Genomic DNA, 20,920 nt, shown 5'->3' with positions numbered 1-20,920 from the left:
TTAACATTAGGAACAACTTCGTTAGATCCCCTTACAAATGTTTATAAGTGGAAAATGACTCGTATTATCATCTTACAAACTAATTTTGTAAGGATAAATGAGACTTAGTCCAAAATTTAAATCAACGTAAGACTAATGGAGTAGTTCACATTTAATCATTCAAAAAAAAAAAAAATAGCCAACACATAAACTCCACCATATATTTATGTGAAAAGTTTCATTGTTCCATGTTTACACCTTTAATATATGTATTTTATGCGAAATGATTGACTACGACTATCTTATTTTGCGGATGTGGGACAATTAGAAAATATTTGGACACGCACAACTACGTGCCAATGCAGAAGACAAATAATGTGAGTCTGATTAATACTCAAGTCCAAATCCCTATGGAAAGTACCAATTATCCTTTTTTACCACCTTTCTTTTATAAAGAATTATCGTAGTTTCATCAACTTGGGCTTGCAAAAAGCAGACTTAATTAAATTTACTTGTCCCTCCATCATATAGTATATTATAAGTATCTCAGTTGGTACGAATAATGTATAATATATGTAATGTTTGGGTTCAAATTTCAACCACCACAAAAAATACGAAGCTTATAAATGTGATGAAGGTTTCTCTACGTTGAAATTATTGAATAAAAGACTTTCCACTAAAGGTAATGTTACATGTCATGAAAAATCAAAACAAGGCTACTAAGGACAAAGAAAGAACCTGTTTTTTTGGCAGCAGTTAAGTCTTAATATGAAATTAGTTAAGTCCTAACAATTTAAAAGGCCTAAAGATTTGAGTAAATAAAAAGGACTTAATCATTTTTGAAATTTTTTATTCAAAAATATGAAGACCACACAAAAGAGTCCTTGTTTGAAGATTGATAACTCATCAAATTCTTTCTTGAGAAGTTTTGATTCAGATTTGAAAACTTTGCTTCAAATGGATAATGTCGTTGAATTGTACTAGGAATATCCTTTGTTTCTTATGGAATCACCTGTTACATTCTCTTTGTCATTAAAGTTCTTTGTTTGTTTCTGCACATGATTAAAGAAGACAAACAATACTATTAGTATAACTTTGGAAGCGACATTTCTTCAAAAGAAGACAAAACTAGTCAGAGCCACCTATATTGTTGATGTGTCCATCATAACTTGCTTCCTTCAAAACATGTTCATCTCAGAGTCTTCAAGACATCTTATGATGAGAGCTTTTACTTTATGTTGACCTTTCTTTAGATCATCTACTAAGTCTTCAGAAGTTTTTAATGCTTCTCTTAAGTACCAAAATGTTTTCCCTTGCGTTCAAAGCTTGATATGTCAGAACAAAAAATTTGACTTTGAAGTCAGAATTTAATTATATGGTTTTACATACTTAAACATACATTAGAGTATTAAATTATTTTTCATACATATTATCATCAAAACCTTAGAGACATTGTTCTAAAACTGGCGTTGGTTCAACAATACTTGTCAGAGATATGGCCATTTCAAGAGCCACCTATATTGTTGATGTGTCCATCAGAACTTGCTTCCTTCAAAACATGTTCATCTCAGAGTCTTCAAGACATCTTATGATGAGAGCTTTTACTTTATGTTGACCTTTCTTTAGATCATCTACCAAGTCTTCAGAAGTTTTTAATGCTTCTCTTAAGTACCAAAATGTTTTCCCTTGCGTTCAAAGCTTGATATGTTAGAACAAAAAATTTGACTTTGAAGTCAGAATTTAATTATATGGTCCTACATACTTAAACATACATTAGAGTATTAAATTATTTTTCATACATATTATCATCAAAACCTTAGAGACATTGTTCTAAAACTGGCGTTGGTTCAACAATACTTATCAGAGATATGGCCATTTCAAGAATGAGTGCAAATACAAAAGTGTTCTAAGAGGTTCAGGTAAATCATATGGTGAAGCTCAAATGGTTCCAAACCTGAGCTTATCCTTCTCATGGCAACAACCAATGATGAATTGGGAAGCATTAATGCTAGGTATTTGGACACTGGTTGTTAAAACCATATGTCAACTCACAAAAAAATGTCTTGTCAGTTTTGATGATTCTAGAAAAACCAAGATTAGGTTTTTAGACAACATAACTATTCCATAATAGGGAGTATGAAATGTATTGATCATATGCAAGCATGGTCACAAGGCAATCATCACAAGTGTGCTATATGTTCCTAGCATGAAGAAATATATACTCAATTTCAGTCAATTACTAGAAAATGGTTTTACTATGCATCTTGAACACAATCAAATTAAAGTTTTTGATCCTCAACACAAAAGAATTCGAAGAACTCCCCTATCTAAGAATAGAGCATTTCAGGTCTAAATCATTGCATTGGACTTTCACTGCTTTGGAACTAAGGTGATTGATGATGACGCATGATTGTGACTCACCTTAAGTCTTAGCACATTGAAGTAAAGGGAAATGGTACATGTTTTGCCAATTATTAAGTTTCCTATATGTTTTTAAGAATTGCTTATTAAGCAAGCAACCGAGGAAATTAAATTAAATTATATTAAATTAAATCATATTATATATTATATTGAAAGGAATAAGCATATATGTACACACAAACATTGACAAAATTGTGAGAGAGAAAAAAAACATTGGAAAATCTTAATATCGGAGAAAACCCGGATGCGCACCATTCCAAAATGGGGATTGTCCGTCAAAATCAAGAATGAGTTTGATTTAGTTTGCACGGGTACAAATTATGTTGACATATTTATTAAACTTCAACTTTTAATTACTTGTTGAAAGCGTTATAATTCCTTACCACTTGAACCAATCAGATGTTGATAGATTTCTTTTATTTTCATGTACTATATTTTCTAATTACTTCTTGTAAGTAACATTGTTAGGTACGGGACATTTGGTCAAAGTTCCACTACCAGGTGCTGCAATTAATTTTCGTTAGCGTTAGTTAAGAATTAGCTAGTTATTGTTTTCATCAAGAAAGGTACACCCTATGTGTCTTTCTCACATGCTGCCCAACATGGCTTTGCCTGATTTGATTTCCTTTCTAAACTTATTAGGAAAAGTTTTAGTAAGTATTTTTCAACTTTATGCATGCATTTTCGAAATAAACAATTTAAAACTTCATGGTTAAACGACCTTTCAAAAAAAAATTTGTATAAAATTGTATATATATATTTGTTAATTTCTTCTCACAAAAATATTTTTTATTTATAAACTATTTTCACTTTCATTGTTAAATTAACAACTTTATGTCAATTATACTTGGATCTTATCAATTATATATAAAAAAACTTATTAATCTTTAGGCAAAGCTCTTTTTTAGTTAGGGTAGGAGAAGTAATAATTAATAAGCTTTTTCATGTGCCTATTATCAAACCATAAAATTTAGGATGACTTTGTAGTACACCTTTTCGATTAAAATTTATGGATAGGCAATTAGGCATGGTCTTCCCAAAATCATCCATGAAAATATATTTCCAATTAAATAAGAACACTAAAAAAGTGAACTTTTGTTGATAAAAAGAAGAGAACACTGTGGAACTTATCATTGACTTTATGACTCAAATTGGTCGCAATCGCACATGGGTGAGTAATTATATTCCTTAAACACCCTATTATTATATTAAAAAGGTTATATAAGTTAAACCTAGACAATAATATAAACTGCTTGAATTCCCTGAAACGTACGATTCTAGTTACACTCTCACATACCCTTCACTATATCTTAGGCCACAAAAATAAATCTAGAGAGGAATTAAGTTAATTAATACTGTAAATTATTTCGTAACTGATTTATCAATTTGGGGAAAAGACTAGAAAAAAATGACACTAGTGTAACCGAAATTCATGAGGAATGAATTTATTGTCATCTTATATATCCATTAAAATGATTGATTTTTCTAACTTACAATCAATTAATTATTTCCATCCTTCAAAAAAAATAATATCAATTAACTATTTCCAGTCAAAAAAATCATATTAATTAGTTGTGTATGATTGGGTAAATTTTTTAGGGGTATTAACCCTCCGTTTCTCAGAGACAAGACCCCATAGTAACATGATGTTTAATTCTGATATAAATAAAGTTTAATAAAAAATTGTTTCACTCAAGAATTACAATAGAGTATAAATGCAAGATTAACGAAAATATAGTATATACATGCCAAGCATGAAGCCAAATGAAGAGCAATGAGCAGATTGGACATATCACCCACATAATTACTAATGATCAATCTAAGTAGTTTATTCTAAAAGATCTTAGTTTATAGCCTAATCATTAAAAAAAAGTCATGGAGCTCCTCTCACCTGTAATGATCATCAGAATGTGCAATTCATATGAACCTTTTTCCTTTGAAATGATCATAATCAAATTTAATGAGGAGATAAAATAAAATTATATATAGATATTCTATATCTTAATAGATTGTGTGTGATTAGTTCCTCGTTCATGTACAATCCCATGATTTGATAGAAAAGTCACATGCAGCAACTTTGGACTATATGGGGCTTATTCCCCATTATGGACACAATGTTGAAGTTTATTTAAGTTTAACTAATTCAAAACTATGCAGAACTAATTTGATTGGGGAATAATCATGAAATGGGGTATCTAAGAGAACATGCTTATCGTGGGCCATTTTGATCTCTAATTATGCCACCCACTAATTATTTATATTAATTATATTTCTTCTCCATAAATAACAATCATCATATCATATATATTTTACATATCCCTAATTTCTCCCATCATTTGAAACTCATCTCTCATGCAAAACTAATAGCCATTCCTTACAAAGGGTAGAAGAAATACATGGACTTATAATTATAAATAAAAAATTAAAATTACTTAAATGAAAAATAGTATATAGTTTTACGTGATAAAATATTTGAAGAGTCAGTGATGGATTCTGTTGCTCAGTACCCTTGATAGTTCTTTTCCCTTTTCTGATATATTAGATTACTCAATTATTATGAGACCAGTGATGCAGATAATTATGAAAAAGCTTACATTCTACTTTTATAATCATCTCATCTTGTAGATTGAATTAACACATTGTTTAACAATGATTAATCTCTCAGTCAATGATTTATTGGACATGGTCTTATACGGTCTATATTATTGATCACATATATCATTTATTCAACAAATAAAAAATGTAGATTTTTGTTTATAACAGTGACTAGAAGGTGTATTCTCGTTGTGGATAAATAAACAAAAAAACAGCACGTGTCAACACTCATTCTGAGAACCTCTAAAAAACACTCATTCTAAGAGGGGTAGTGATGGAAAAAACAAAATCACAAGGGTAAAAAGGAGAATTCAAAAAACCAGAGTCTCTCTTATTTAAACCATGGATTCACATGCAAATTCCCACAACAAAAAACAAACCAACGAAAGAGAAAGGAAACATCACAAAACAACAGTTACAAAACCACTTCAAAAACTCTTGCATTACATGCCATTTTCTTGTTTCTCAATCACACAATAACTTCTCACATTACAATGAGTCCTTTGAAAGGAAAGAAGAAACAAACAATATCAACAAGCAGCGAAACAACGACGACAACAACAACAACGACACAAGAACAACAACAGCAGCAGCAACAAACAGCATGGGGAGGAAGATACCTAGGAGTACGAAGAAGACCATGGGGAAGATACGCAGCAGAGATACGCGATCCTTCAACAAAAGAAAGACACTGGTTAGGAACATTCGACACTGCTGAAGAAGCAGCTTTAGCTTACGACAGAGCCGCACGTGGCATGCGTGGCTCACGTGCTCGTACCAATTTTGTTTACCATGATACCCCTCCTGGTTCTTCTGTTACTCCAATCCTCTCACCTGACCAACAACAACAACAACAACAACCTCAAAGTTTTTACGACCTTTCTTTTGTTCTTCAACCTGAACCCGTTCCTATTCAACAAAACCCGGGGTTGTCTATCGACCCGGTTTCAATCATAACTTCCTCTGGGAGTTACGGTTACGGTGAGGGAAATGATAATAATTATTTCAATAAATACAGTCTTCCTCATCAAGTTCCTCTTGATACATTGGAGGCTGGTATTAATAACATTAATAATAATGGAAATTCCTATTTTAACAACGACAATGTTGAGCTTCCTCCGTTGCCACCGGATATTACTAGCTCTGCCTGTTATAGTCCAGGTGATTCAGTATTCAACGGAGGCGATCATGGTTATTTTTATTCATCATGGGAGCAGAATGCATCAGAAGATTGTTATAATAATCAAATGTTGGGAACAAATATGGGAGGTGCAGAGAATAATATTATGGCAGGTTCTGTGAATGGTACTTTTGATTTTGGGAGCTCTTCATTTTTCTTCTGAGATAAATTATGTACTCTTTCATTTTCATGGTTGAGAGAATTTATATGTTTTTTTGTGTGAGAGTGTCTGTATTTTTGTTTTCATTTGTCATGTCGTGGAATGTGTAAACTGTTTGTGGACATATTTCGCGAATATATGGGGAAATTGTCTTACGTTAGAGGCATGAGATTTTGTTGTTGATGTTTTAATTTGTGTAACATATTATGTAATGTAAAGTGCAATGTTTATGCTGCTGTGAGTTTTAGTCAAAAGTGTTTTCTGTCTCTCTTTTGGTCAAGTGGTCTATGGCTTACCTCGACAAAAAGTTGTTTATGCTACCATTATCGCTACTAAATTCTTTTATTTTTTTAAAGTATACTTTGAAATGGTATAAATTATTTAAGAGTTCCTATACATAAAATAAGAGGTGTATGAAAAAAAGGTGTTTATCTATCTTTTTCCATGATTTAAATACAACTAGCTATCTCTAACTTAATATTTCAAAAAAAAAAAAATCACATATTTATGGTTTCCCTAAATTTGATAATTGGAAATGTAGGGGGTGCGAAAAACAGAGGATAGAGATGATTAATAGTCAAACTAGGTTTTTTCTAAATTACCTTTGAAGAATGGTGGGTAATTTACCCACCAACCAATGAAAATGAACAATTTATTTGTGGGGACAAGATAGTTCATGAATATGTGCTTATGTGACTAATGTGTATTGGTTGGGGTAAATTACTCATGGGTAGCCTAATTGTCACTGTCAAACTATCGTTGAGCAAAAGAAACTTGATATTCTCGCCTCTCCATATTCTCATAAGCCCGTCAAAATTGAGTAAAAATACTGAGAAAAAAAATTATAAGTTTCGTGATTCAGATAAAATCTATTCATTAAAAAATGTCATATTGATCAATCTGCAAAAATATCATATTGAAAGGGAGTAAAAGTAAAATTTTATGGAGGAACATTAAAGATGTCTGATTTAACGTTATTGATTACTCCCCTGGTAGTATAAAGTCATTTTTCTGGTTTTTTTAATTCATTAAATATATTTTCAGATTTTTTAATTCAGAAAAAATTAAAAATTTTCAAATTGTTTTTTTTTTAATTAATAGATAAGACATTAGCGCCACGTGACAAAAATTGCATAGTATCAACTGCTATTCTGCTAAATCGCCTAAAAAATGGAGACCTTTGACATATTTAATGCAAAAGGCCTTGATGGGAATTCTTTCTTGGAGCCCTTCGAGTTGTGAGCATACTTTTGATTTTTGTAGAGCTTGCAAAATTAAATAACAAAACATCAAATATTGTGGGACCCCCTCTGTTGAGTAGTGAAGGAAACTAGGGATGGGAATATGTTAGGTCGAGCTAGGCTTTGCAAGGCCTGAGCTTCGTTTGCTAATTCTTTTGAAGGCCAAAGTCTGGCATGCGACCTGTCATAGGCTTACTTTTTAGGCTTGAGTCTGACCTTCTGAAAGCCTGATACGGTCTGCTAGCCTGTTTAAAAGCCTGTTTTATATGAACATTTTTAAATAAGCAATGTGATCTAAGTTTAAATAGACTAGTGAACAAATATATCAATTAGATTTAACTCTCTTTTGATAATCAACATGAATTTTTAGGGAATTTGACTATATATTGTATCAGATTTCAATTCTAGTTTATAATAATACATATAAATATAAGCTTGAATTACTGAAACAGTTAACATATTTTTATTTTAATTCAAAGTGTAAAATATAATATAATAATAAATAAAAGGCTTAATTGCACTTTTGGACCCCTATCTTTCAAAAAGTTGCGGTTATGGACCCCTAACTAATTTAAATACAAAACAACCCCCTATGTTTTGATTCTTTGACAGTTTTGGACCCCTAAGGCAAAAAAAAAAAAAATTGACACGTGGCACCTCACTTAGGGTGCTACGTCAGCATTGACCGAGTCAACAATGGACTGGAGGTCCAAAACTGCCAAAGAATCAAAACATAGGGGGATGTTTTGTACTTAAATTAGTTAGGGGTCCAAAAGTGCAATTAAGCCTAAATAAAATTATCCATATTTACTTAAATAGGTCGGCCTAATGGGCCTAAGAGGCTTTTTGAATGGCCTCCGGCCTGACCTTTTAAGCTAAATAGGCTTCTAAAAAAGCCTAGGCCTTCTCTATTTAAGAAAAAAGTCTGGTCTGACATGGTCTGTCGTAGGCTAGGCTATAGGCCCTTGTAGGTCGGCCTGATCTATTCCCATCCCTAAAGGAAACATTATGCGCAAACGTGCGTGTGTGAGCGTGCGAGCGGTCGTATGCGTACTTTGTGTCCTTATATTATTTTACATATAATTTCTTTGTATATTATAATTTGTGATCGGAGAAGTTTGGCTAGATATGTCTCTCTCACTTTATATATGGCGTCTCGTCAAAATATAAGTGTGTAATTTATTTCATTCTGTTGAAGAAGTTGACATACTATTCTACAAAATAACTGAATTAGTTGTCTTATAGACTCCTGAAGAAAAAGAAAGAAAGCAATCCTAATCATAACATATTATGTAAGATATAGTTATTGATAAGCTGATTGTCTAGTTGCAGGGACATTATGATTCAATACTCTCAGAAAATTAAGGATATGGGAATGAAAATATTTGAACTGTTGTCCAAGGCACTAGGACCGGAGACTTCTTCATATTTAAAAAATTTGACATGTGCCGAAGGACCGTTCATTCAAGGACATTATTATCTATCTTGTTCTGAGTCTGAACTAACCATGGGTACCAACAAGCACACAGATAGTAACGTCATGACACTACTTCTCCAAGACCAACTTGGTGGTCTTCAAGTTCTGCATGAGGTGATGGGTCGACGTTCCTTCAGTACACGGAGCTCTTGTTGTAAATATCGGGGACCTTCTACAGGTAAAAATATAAATAAGTGATTTCTTATGCATTGAAAGTTTGTGAATAGTTTCATCAGTTTTTTTTTTATCGTGTTGCAGCTTATCACAAACGATAAATTTGTAAGTGTATATCGTTGAATCCTATCGAAAAAAATTGACCCAAGAATTTATGTGGCAAGCTTTTTTGTGAATCCTGCTAACTTAAGTGAAGATGAATCAAGGGTTTATGGTCTAATCAAAGAACTTTTGTCTGAAGAAAACCCTCCATCTACAAAGATATTACCCTAAAAGATTTTATGCAAAATGTTTTGATGGGAATTCTTTCTTGGAACCCTTCAAGTTGTGAACGTACTTATAATTTTTATAGAACTTGCAAAATTAAATAACAGATCATCAAGTAGTGTGGGCCCCCCTCATATCGAGTAGATATGTTTTTTTGAAGCAAGGAAACATATATGTTAATTTATATAATTATGCGCAAATAAGGACACACACATGTATGTGTGCGCCTGAGCGTGCGAGCGATCGTATGCGGGCATACTTCTGTCATTGTATTATTTTTACATATAATTTTATAGTGTATTATAATTTTGGATCGGAGAAGTTTGGCTAGAAATGTCTCTCTCAATCTATATATAGTGTCTTGTCAAAAAATAAGTGTGTAATTTATTTCACTTTGTTGAAAAAGTTGGCACACTAACTTTAAAATAACTGAATTAATTGTCTTGTACTTCATCCGTCTCTATATGTAAACATCATTTGTCTCTAATAAAAGGGTGTTTACATATAGGGACGGAGGGAGTAGACTCTTGAAGAAAAAGAAAGATATCAATCTTAATAAATAAATAAATAATGAAAGTAATTAACGTCGTTGAAATTAAATGAATGATTTTGATTAATTTAAATTTTATATGGATAACTCTACCTACTTTTTTTTACTTTTTAGGGAAATTCTATCCACTTTTTGTTGATGGTGGGTAAATAAAAATTTGCCTAATTTTTTTTAGTAGAATTCCGCACATTGAGGGAATACATCTTTCTTTCTCAAAATATTAATTTTATATAAAAGAATAATTATATTTTGTTTTAGTCTTAGCGTATTATATGTTTGAATTTAGTCTAAAAAAAATGTTTCACAAATTAGGTTATTCCTATCAAGTGACAAAATAACACCTCACAATTCTCCATACGGCTGAAAATATAATGTAGAAAAGTGTGCTATGTGAAGCTGCCTCCAAATATGTTGAAGGAGATGAAAATAAGTATAACGGATTTCACATTGACATTCACATTCTAATGATTTCACATTGAAATCTTTCTTGTTGAATAAGATATTCTCCAACATTGAGAGAATTTTCACTTGGACAACACTTACCTAACCAAGTAGTACTTTTATTCCTTATTCTTTGATGCCTGGGAAATATCTTTATCCCTTATTCTAATTCATATTAATGTTGCAATATCCATCGACCTTGTTTAAGGACACTTATTCATAAACAACACAATATTGAAAAAATCTGGTGACTTTATCTCAATGAATTGTGCAATTAGCTTTGCAAACCTTGAGAATAATTCATCCATGACATTTTCACCAAACTCAGCTATTAAAAGAGATTCAAAACAAGCTCTGTGATACTTGGCTATGAACTCTCCTCTCATATTGCTATCAACGACATAATCAACAATATCTTCTTGTAGGTTTGCATCCCAACCGATTTTAAATGTCTTCAGTGTTTGAAGGGTAAAAGATCCTTCTGCCTCGATCATTTGTTTCACTTCCTCTATAGTAGGATGATATAGAGGCAAATTAAACATGTCCAATTTTGCTTCTTCAACTAAACCCTACAAGGTAATTTTATAGAAAAGGCAAATCATAAGTTAAAACAAAACATTATTTTTATTCCGGTATCTAGATCATACAATAATATGATGATCAATAGAAAACATAAATACTACATTAACAAATATACAAATTGGCAATAGGATAATTGTAAAAAGGGAAATGACATGACTAAATGATTCTATCCAGTCCACAAGTTCTAACTTAATTGATAAAAAATTTGAAATTGTTAAACCGAACATCATGATCTAGGTTTAAACCCCGATCTCTCCACTTATATGTGTGAGTTTCAATAATTATCTGTCATATCGTTATCTAAAAAATATAGACTATTCATAAGTGCGTCTTATTTTCAAATGTTTAATTAAGCTTTCATACCGATTAATTATCAAACATATATTAATCATATTTACCTCTTGGACCATCTCGTCGAGTACCATGCCTAGTGCCTCATAAGAAGTAATTTCACCATTTTTTTCTCTCCCAATTAAAGTTAGTACCATCACACCATGCATAGCTAGTTCATCGGAGCGTGACCTTAGAAAATTCTTGAAATCTCTTCCAAATTGCTCAACATATACCTCATACACTGATGGAGGGCTCATTCTTGTTATGCAGATATTACCCTTGATGAGTGGTTCTGCTTTCTTGGTTGAATATTTTGGTGCCTAATATACCATTAAAATATAAAACAAGATAAATTAAATGTATAAATATTAATCTTAGTAAAATAATATTTGGTTTGGTGCTACTTACTTGTGATAGCCAATGGACACAATAGGAAGAATGAAAAAAATCTATGTAATTATTGGGAAACAGTCTTCCATAGAAGCTCCCTGGTGTTGCATTTATGAAGCATGGTCCATGATTCTCTCCTCTTTCTTGTTGTATGCTTTGGTGGAAATCAGGTAGTAACTTCAAGATGGTATTGAAATCATTTTCATATAGATCATTGAGGTAAATTTGGAATGCTGGTAGCTCATGGTTTAAGCTTAAGCTAATTTTATCAATGACTTTCATGATATTTGAGACAACCAAAAGTGCATTTGGTCCTGAAGAACAACCTAAATCGACTACTTTCCAACAACTATTAAAAGTTGTGTCCGATATCATCATTTTCAAGTTCTCATCAAGTAAAGTTTTCACCTTCATTATTGCTTTTTTCTGCACAAAATTAGTTTTGGTCATTATTTCATATATATTGAATAATATTGGTGTGTAGTTATGCGTGGACCAAACAAACACTGACCAAGGAGGAGAAATAGGAGAGCTAACGTGAAGAAAACATAAATAGGAGGATTAGCCTTCCATAACTTAAAACATAAATAAAAGAATAGAGCACAAACTCAAATAAAAGAAGCAAAATACACAATTTGTATACGCATTATTGAATTCGTACACAACAACCACATTTTAATGTCAAATTTGTGAATTAAAAAAAAAGTACTTATGTTAATGTAGTGGTGGTTGTGTTGCGGAAAAGATCGAAAAGAAGATGATAATACCGGAATTAATGAGTTATTTACATAGCTTGTTTCTCCCACACCACCCTTCATACGAAGAACTCGCTCCATTAATTGCTATGAAAAAGACCACAACTATATGTAATGAATGATGAGGCAAGTGAAGTGGTACATATTTATACAAGATATATAACCACTATTTAGCTTTAGTATGATTAAGGAATAGTATCAAAAGGATAAGAACCAGATCGTGATAGTTTCTTTTCCGTTCGTTATTGCTAGCTACACTGTTCATATTCATCACATACGTAAGTGTTTTCTTTTCCATTCATTCATTCTTTTTGCTAAACATACGTTAGTGTTCATATTCATCACTCATTAGATTTTGTTTGTCCTTTTATAGGATCCATCTAAAATTGTCAAAATGGTTCATATAATTTTGGATTTGTTTGAATTTTCAAAAAGTGAGAGATTGAGTAGAATAAAATCAAAGATTAAATATGTTTTTGGTCTTTAAGAATACACTCATTTTTTGTTTTAATTTGTCTAAAAAATTTCTTTAACTTTTAGTCCCTATAAATTTTTTAAACACCATTTTTTGTTACTAAAATAAAAAGTTAGTATATATAATAAGATCAGAAACATATTTAATCTTAAAATATACATACTATGATCAATCGATCTATTTATCGTTAAATGAGATATTAAGTATTTGGAATAGACTTTTAAAAAAAAAAATAGTAATTGGAATAGATTCCTCTTAAAAAAAAGGTATTTGGACTACATTTAATGAGTTTTTTTTAACGAGGGCAGTTAGTTACTCAAAAATAAAATAAAAATGAAGGCAGTTAGTTGCACAACAAAATACCACTATATATAATAAAAATGACGAAGATCATTGATGTCTTGTATTAATGTGGCGTATTTGTGAGGGTGATCATTTCTTGAGTTAGTCATCATAGTTAAGCCTACTCTCATATAAGGAATGCACTTTGAACATGTTTCTCTCTCTGTTTTATATTGATATATAGTGGTGAAACCTATGGTAATCACTTGATGGAAATGATCTAGTTAGAAAAACATTTTCAAAATGAATGGTCAAATTGAAACATTTATTTACGAGAAAAAATAAATAAATAAATCAATAATTGATATATTATAGAGATTTCACATTGACATTAACATTCCAATGATTTCACATTGAAATTTATTAAATATATCATCAGGTCATTATTATAAAAAAAAAAATTGATATTTTAGATTCATTCAATAAATGATGTATGTGATCTTTAATATAGACCACATACATCATTTATTAAATGAACATAAAATGTTAAATTTTACTAAGATATTCTCCGACATTGAGAGAATTTTCACTTGGACCAACACTTGTAACCATGTAGTATTCTTATTTCTTATTCTTTGATGCCTGGGAAATATATTTTATCCTAATATCATATTATTAATGTTGCAACATTCATCGACCTTCTTTAACGACACTTGGTCATAAACAACGTAATATTGAAAACATATGGTGACTTTAACTCCATGAATTGTGCGATTTGCTTTGCAAACCTTGAGAACAATTCATCCATGATATCTTCACCAAACTGAGCTATTAAAATAGATTCCAAAAAAGCTCTGTCATACTTGGCTATGAACTCTACTCTCATTTTACTATCAACGACGTGATCAACAATATCTTCTTGTAGGTTTGCATCCAAACCGATTTTAAAAGTCTTCAATGTTTGAAGGGTAAAAGATCCTTCTGTCTCAACCTCTTGTTTAATTTCCTCTATAGTAGGATGATAGAGGGGCAAATTAAACAAGTCCACTTTTTCTTCTTCAACTAAACCCTACAAATAATTACAATGGAAATTTATATAAAAGAAAAATCGGTAGATAAAACAAAAATTATTTTTATGCTGGTATCAAGTAAGGATCAATAGATAACATGAATACTCTTGGAAAAAAAATAGATGACATTAATCTCTTCATATAAACGATACAAATTGTCAAGTTATAGTTGTATTTTTTTTCTCACCCAACTAAAGTTATTAACATCACACCAAGTACGGTCACTGCATGTTCAACCATAAGTACTTGTGATAGTTGAATTCTATTATGTTACTTTACGTTATAGTGTTTGTATTTCTCGTCTTTTCTATAATGCACAAAGTAGACAATAAATTTAGTTTCCACTGTTGGATTAATAAATTTTACGATTAAATCAAATAAGATATGTTATAATTTATTAATCCAATGTTAAAAAAGACACTTGTGTATGGTGGAAGAGCATTTTACTTTCGTATATATTAGACAAAGCCTATGTTTCCTATTTGCCACCTTACAAAAATATTTAATAATTTACAAGAATAAAACGTGCTTCTGATTTTCTTTTCAAAATTGTGATTCTCTATTGCTAGTTGTTGTTGTTTTTGTTGTTTTATTGTATATATAACGGTGGGGTTTAGTATGGGAAATGATACTTGTTTCCCACCATGGGAAAGTTAATGTTAGCCATTAGATCAAGTAGAGAACTATACACCCTCAACATTATATTATTTTGTCACTATCTTCCACTACCATCTCTCCTTCATACCAACCAACCCACCACCAGCAACACCATCAAAATGGTTGTCCCAACTCTCCTTCCCTTCACATCAAAATCAAATCCAAATCATGTTAAAACCATGTTACGAACATGTTATGAACAACCATCTCTTTAATTATTTTCACCCTAATTGACAGATGAAAAATACCAAACTCTTTTCTTCAATTCTTAATTCTTTAATCATCTTCTTATTCTTCATTCACTATCTTTCTAACAAAACCCCATTCTATATTTTACCACTTTTGTTTCTAATAATCTAATCTTCTTATTATTTTATCCTTAATTTGATTTTATTCTTTTAACTTGAATCTCACAATAAAAGAAGGTAAAACAAGGTAATTTGATTTGTTATGGGAGTTGAAGAAATTGAATGTGTGGGAAATTTGGAGTGATGATGAGTTTGAAAGGATTTTGAGGAATATGCTTTATGTGGTGTGATGATGTATGTTGTTGTTGTTTCTTGATTGAAAATTATCTGCATTCTTCTCTCTAATTATTTTTCATTTTCCAGATTAAAGAAATAATTAAAAATTTGGATCTCCTAGGCTAGTTCAACGCAGGAAAAAGAATTTTTTAAGTTGTTTGATTTTCATTTGATAAGTTCAACGCATGAAAATTTATTTTTCATTGGAAGAATTTTTTTTTGTTAAGTTGTTTGATTTTTATTTGATTTCTGGATTATTAAGTTTTAATTTCTGAAAATGTTTCCAAAAAAAAAAAAACTGAAAATGTTGAGAGAGATGAAGGTGGAAGATGATGACAAAATAATCTAGTGTTGAGGGTCTATAGTTCTCTATTTGATCTAATGGCTAACATTAACTTTCCTATGGTGGAAAACAAGAATCCTTTCCCATGCTAAACCCACCATATATAACTATAGTTATAAGCTGACCTTATAAAGTTCGAACCTCTTGATCCAGTGTACTGGATCCGCTATTGATGCCACACATACACACCTTAATTTTGGCAGTGTTACTAACCATGTATTTGTATCCTTATATCTAATCTAACCCCGTTTAAAGCATGTATTAGTGATGGGTTAAACCCCAAACACAAGTAAGAGTAGGATGTAGTCAAAGAAATGTCTATTAATTAGTACAACATAATATAAACCAAATAATACAAAAGAAGACAATACGAGAATCAAAAGGACAAACATCATCAAACTATGGCAACCTTATTTTACCATCTTATTCTAAATTTTATTCATATTAATGATATTCTTCTTGGATTTTAGTACAACCTTCACCTTACCATCTTCAAGGATTCTTGGTCATGAACAATACAATATTAGTAAACTCCAATGTCTCTATCTCAATGAGTTGAGCTATCAGCTTTGCAAACCTTGAGAACAATTCATCCATGATGTTTTCTCCAAACCCGGCTATTAAAAGAGGTTCATAAACAGCTCTGTGATACTTGGCTATGAATTCCCCTCTCATTTTGCTATCTTCAACATAATCAACAATATCATCTTGTAGGTTTGCATCACAACCAATTTTAAAAGTATTCAATGTTTGAAGGGTAAAAGATGCTTCTGCCTCGATCACTTGTTTCACTTCCTCTATGGTTGGATGATATACAGGCAAATTAAACAAGTCCAATTTTGCTTCTTCAACCAAACCCTATAAATTATAAGGAATCTTAATACAAAAGGTAAATCACAAGCTAAAGCCAAGGCTTATTTTTTTTAGGGTGATGTTAACTTGTGCCCTTAGGGCACATATTAAGGAACCCAAAATGAGCAATTTGCATTAAAAAATATGATAATTTAACTTTTAAGAAGTTGATTGCCCGACTTTTGATGCGTATATTTCTATAAGGAGTTTTTTAACGTGTGCCCTTAAAGGGCACAAGTTAACATTTATCTAACTATAATAACTTTTGTCATTATTTTCCCAATTTTTGTGTCATTTCTATATTTTTGTTACGATAGTATATGTAATTATTGATCAAACATATTACATGAGACTACGTTGATAAAAAAAAAAGGAAAATGTTAACTTGTGCTCTAAGGGCATAAGATAAGGATCTAAAAGTGAAATTAAAAAATAAATGTTACATTGAAAAGATAAATTTTTAACTTTTTAAAATTATAAATTCACAATTTCCAATATTAAATTTTTATATATAATTTTTTTATCTTGCAGGACCCTGTAAATATCGATAGACGTGTATGACAGTTAAGATTTTTATTTTGAACCGTTGAGTAGGCATGGCAATGAAACTCGTGCCCATGGGTACCTACCCAAACCAACCCCGATTTGACTGGGTTTGGGGCGTATGGGTTTGGATTTTTCCCGATTTCAAAATACGGGTACGGAACGGGTAACGGGGATATATGTACCCACCCCGAACCCATACCCAAACCCTACCCGAATGTAGAAATGTCATATTTTTGTTTTTGTTGAGGGGGTTGATAATGATATGCCATGTTATTTGGTTTATTAATTGTCATGATATAAGAACTTTTATTGATAGTTAAAGGAGCAACCGAATTATTCGTTAAGGAAATGTTAAAATGAATGTAAATTGTTGGACAATGCAATAAAATATTATCATTGAAGCTTAAAAAAACTTTTTTTTATTAAAAAAAAAATTGATTCACTGCGCGGACAGGGATGGGGCGGAAATACCCAAACTCATTAGGGATGAGATTTAATTTCTCATCCTCGTTGAATATGGGTTGGATAACAGATAAGTATATGAAAATAGAGGATAGGGATAGGGAAGGTAAAACCCGTCCCAACCCCACTCCATTGTCATACCTACCGTTGAGTGGTAGTATTATAATTATTTCTCATTTATTATCAAATCTCATCATTACCTCTTGGACCATCTCATTGAGTACCATAACAATTGCCCCTTGAGAAGAAGTGATAGTTGTTTCTCTGCCAACAAATGTTAATGCCATCATCCCATCCGATGTTAATTCCGCAAAACGTGACTTTAGAAAATACTTGAAATCTCTTTCAAATTACTTAAAATATGCTTCATAGACTGATGGAGGACTTGTACTTGATATGTAAATATTTCCCTTGTTTAGTGGTTCTCCATTCTTGGCCAAACCTTTCGGGGCCTAAATGTCATAAAGGAATCAGCTTTAATATAGTTAAATTGTTTGTACATACTAGACCAAAATATATATATATATATAACAAACATATATATATATATATATATATATATATATATATATATATATATATATATATATATATATGTTTGTACATTTTTCTTATAGATAAAATTATGTCTACATGCAAAGAGACCTATTGCATATGTTTTTGAAGAGAATCAACTCATTACATATCATTCGAAATAGCACCAGCAATACAAACAGGCATACAATTCAAAACTACTACTAGACATAAATATGTCTGCTTTCATTGACAAATGAGCAACTATGTCTATATTAACTTAACGACTTAAATACATAACTTAAATCAAGTATGCATCAAACATTTGATATGATTAAATAATGCTATCATTTTTTATCATGTATTAACCAAACATGAGATCTGATAGGTATTTGTCATGTTACTATCATATCATGTCATCATCTAGTTCTTTATCATATTATGTCTCTAAAATAAAATAAAAAATAGGGGAATTGGATGTGTGGCTTTAGCCACACATAGCCTTTGAATGGATTCGTCTCTAGTTTGGATAAACAACTTATTTGCGGCATATAGCACAAAAGATTATCAAATAAAATTAATTTTTTTGTTAAAATATGATTTTGGTCCCTGCAAATATAGCGAATTTGGGTTTTGGTCCTTGGTAAATAAAAAATTAAAAAAATGTCCCTGTAAATTTTTTTGTTTTTTAAAATAGTCATTGGGTCTACTTTCTTGCTGATTTGTTTAATTTTTGCCTATGTGGCAGATGATGACTATGCAAAGTCAACCACATTGCATTTCATTATTTTTTAAACATTTCATAAATCAATTAATAATAACTAAATTATTTTTATTTATTTTTCAACAAAACAAAATCACATCTTCAACATCACATTCATCTGTTCAACTTCATATTCATCATCTTCAACCAACCCATAAATTTTTCAACCAAAAAATTCATCTCATTCTATCAGTTCTCAAACACTTCATCAACTTTAAACCGCAGCCGCCAGCAATGCCGCCTTCATTCTCCACCATCATAATCGTCTCTATCTGCCTCTTCAACCATCAAAAATCACTCACTGACACAGCCCAAACTCTAAAATTTATCAAAAACGAATCTAAATCTCATCATCTCACAATAATAGAATTGTTTGAAACAATAAGAGGAAGCAAACGAAAGCTTGCTCCTTTGTTAGCAAAAGTTTTAGACCTGACACTAAGGTAGAGTAATTGAATATGGTTATGGGCAAGATAAAAACACAACAGCAATCGATAGAAAAATAAAACCTCCATAGTTGAACACAATCAACCTACGACAATCAAATACCACAAGCAACAAGATGTCTTGAGTGTCAACAACCTTTAACATAAATCCCATGTTTCATATCTATCAAAAAACCTAATTTAGGTTCAAATCTAGTTTCCGTATTTCCTTAATTTGGGGCTTTTTAGAGGATGATGAAAGTTGAGCAAAAACAAGGTTACTATAGCAGATCTGGAACCTTTCCACATTTTCCTGCAGCCATGAAAGCCAATCCGACCCTACCGTTGTAGTGTTGTTTTCGTTTCCTAGGAATGGCTGGAGAAAGAAGGAATCTGATATGGGTCTTGTAAACTAATTTTATTCTAACTCATTAATAAAAATCATGTTCTTAATAAATGATTTAATAAAATAATTAAATGTGTTTTTTTAAATTTGAAAAACTAATTTTGTTTTTAATAAAATGATTTATAAAATGTTTAAAATTAGGGAAATGCTACATTTTTGCCACATGGTCAACTTTGCATACTCAACATCTGCCACATAAGCAAAAATGATTCAAATCAGCAAGAAAGTGTACTCAGGGACTATTTTAAAAAACAAAAAAATTTGCAGGGACATTTTTTTAAAAAAAATTACCAAGGATCAAAACCCAAACTTGCTATATTTGTAGGGACCAAAAGCATATTTTAATCTAATTTTTTTGCATATGTTATAAACTATTTTCTAAATTTAAATTATAATTTTCTAAATAGTCATTCAGACAAATCCAATAATATCTTATATGTTTTCATTTGTTTTTATATATTAGTAGTAAAATATTTTTTGAAGAAGTTAAACTAACTCATCCAAATTAGATTAGTAGTAAAATATTATCAAAGTATGTTATCTGAATAATAAATAAGGTTAAACTAAGTCACTTAATACGGGACAGAGCGAGTATCATAATATGATTTAAAGGTTTCAGATTGGGGTTTGAGGCTGCTAACCTGAGATAGCCAATGGAGACTGTAAGAGGAATGAAAAAAGTCGATGTAATTATTTGAAAAGAGCCTTCCATAAAAGTTTCCTGGTGTTGCACCTATGAAACATTCTTCAACATTCTCTCCTTTTTTTTGTTGGTAGAAATCAGGAAGTAACTTGAAGATGGTATTGAAATCATTTTCAAATAAATCATTGAGATAAATTTGAAATACAGGTGATATCCCATTGTTTAACTTCAAACTAGTTTTATTGATGATGTTCAAGATATTAGAGATGGACATTAGTGAATTTGGTTCTGAAGAGCAACCTAATTCGGCTATTTTCCAACAACTCTTAGTTAAACTCTTGTTGGACACTATCGATATCATATTTTCTTCAAGTATGGTATGCACTTGCATTATCACTTTCCTCTGCACAAAAT

At 31.1% G+C, this 20,920-nt stretch overlaps 3 protein-coding genes across 3 annotated transcripts; 1 reads left to right on the top strand and 2 right to left on the bottom strand.

Annotated features, from left to right (window-relative positions):
- The first annotated feature begins 5,362 nt into the window (after window positions 1–5,362).
- Window positions 5,363–6,583, top strand: LOC25498962 (ethylene-responsive transcription factor LEP). Its single transcript, XM_013594015.3, has one exon. It carries the CDS (start codon window positions 5,490–5,492, stop codon window positions 6,336–6,338), a length of 849 nt encoding a protein of 282 aa, XP_013449469.1. The 5' UTR covers window positions 5,363–5,489; the 3' UTR covers window positions 6,339–6,583.
- A 3,863-nt stretch (window positions 6,584–10,446) lies between these two features.
- Window positions 10,447–12,651, bottom strand: LOC11442443 (probable caffeine synthase MTL2). Its single transcript, XM_003624481.3, has 4 exons — window positions 12,558–12,651; window positions 11,809–12,216; window positions 11,466–11,720; window positions 10,447–11,054 (listed from the first exon to the last, which is right to left on the bottom strand). Exons 1-4 carry the CDS (start codon window positions 12,624–12,626, stop codon window positions 10,689–10,691), a joined length of 1,098 nt encoding a protein of 365 aa, XP_003624529.1. The 5' UTR covers window positions 12,627–12,651; the 3' UTR covers window positions 10,447–10,688.
- Window positions 12,652–16,199: 3,548 nt separating this feature from the next.
- LOC11435739 (xanthosine methyltransferase 2) lies at window positions 16,200–20,920 on the bottom strand. The gene is made up of 2 exons (XM_039828271.1): window positions 20,505–20,920; window positions 16,200–16,754 (listed from the first exon to the last, which is right to left on the bottom strand). The coding sequence occupies exons 1-2, from the start codon at window positions 20,895–20,897 to the stop codon at window positions 16,389–16,391; spliced, it is 759 nt and encodes a 252-aa protein (XP_039684205.1). The 5' UTR covers window positions 20,898–20,920; the 3' UTR covers window positions 16,200–16,388.

The sequence above is a fragment of the Medicago truncatula genome, chromosome 7 (genome assembly GCF_003473485.1).
Source record: "Medicago truncatula cultivar Jemalong A17 chromosome 7, MtrunA17r5.0-ANR, whole genome shotgun sequence".
NCBI classification, from domain to species: Eukaryota; Viridiplantae; Streptophyta; class Magnoliopsida; order Fabales; family Fabaceae; genus Medicago; species Medicago truncatula.
The sequence above is the reverse complement of the archived record's forward strand: the minus strand, read 5'-3'. Positions and strand labels throughout refer to the sequence as shown.

Coding starts and splice junctions, on each gene's coding strand:
- LOC11435739 (XM_039828271.1), bottom strand. CDS start 20,897: ATGCAAGTGCATACCATACTTGAAGAAAATATGATATCGATAGTGTCC. Junction 16,755..20,504: donor GTCTCCATTGGCTATCTCAG/GTTAGCAGCCTC, acceptor TATAATTTATAG/GGTTTGGTTGAAGAAGCAAA.
- LOC11442443 (XM_003624481.3), bottom strand. CDS start 12,626: ATGGAGCGAGTTCTTCGTATGAAGGGTGGTGTGGGAGAAACAAGCTAT. Junction 12,217..12,557: donor TAAATAACTCATTAATTCCG/GTATTATCATCT, acceptor AATTTTGTGCAG/AAAAAAGCAATAATGAAGGT. Junction 11,721..11,808: donor GTGTCCATTGGCTATCACAA/GTAAGTAGCACC, acceptor ATGGTATATTAG/GCACCAAAATATTCAACCAA.
- LOC25498962 (XM_013594015.3), top strand. CDS start 5,490: ATGAGTCCTTTGAAAGGAAAGAAGAAACAAACAATATCAACAAGCAGC.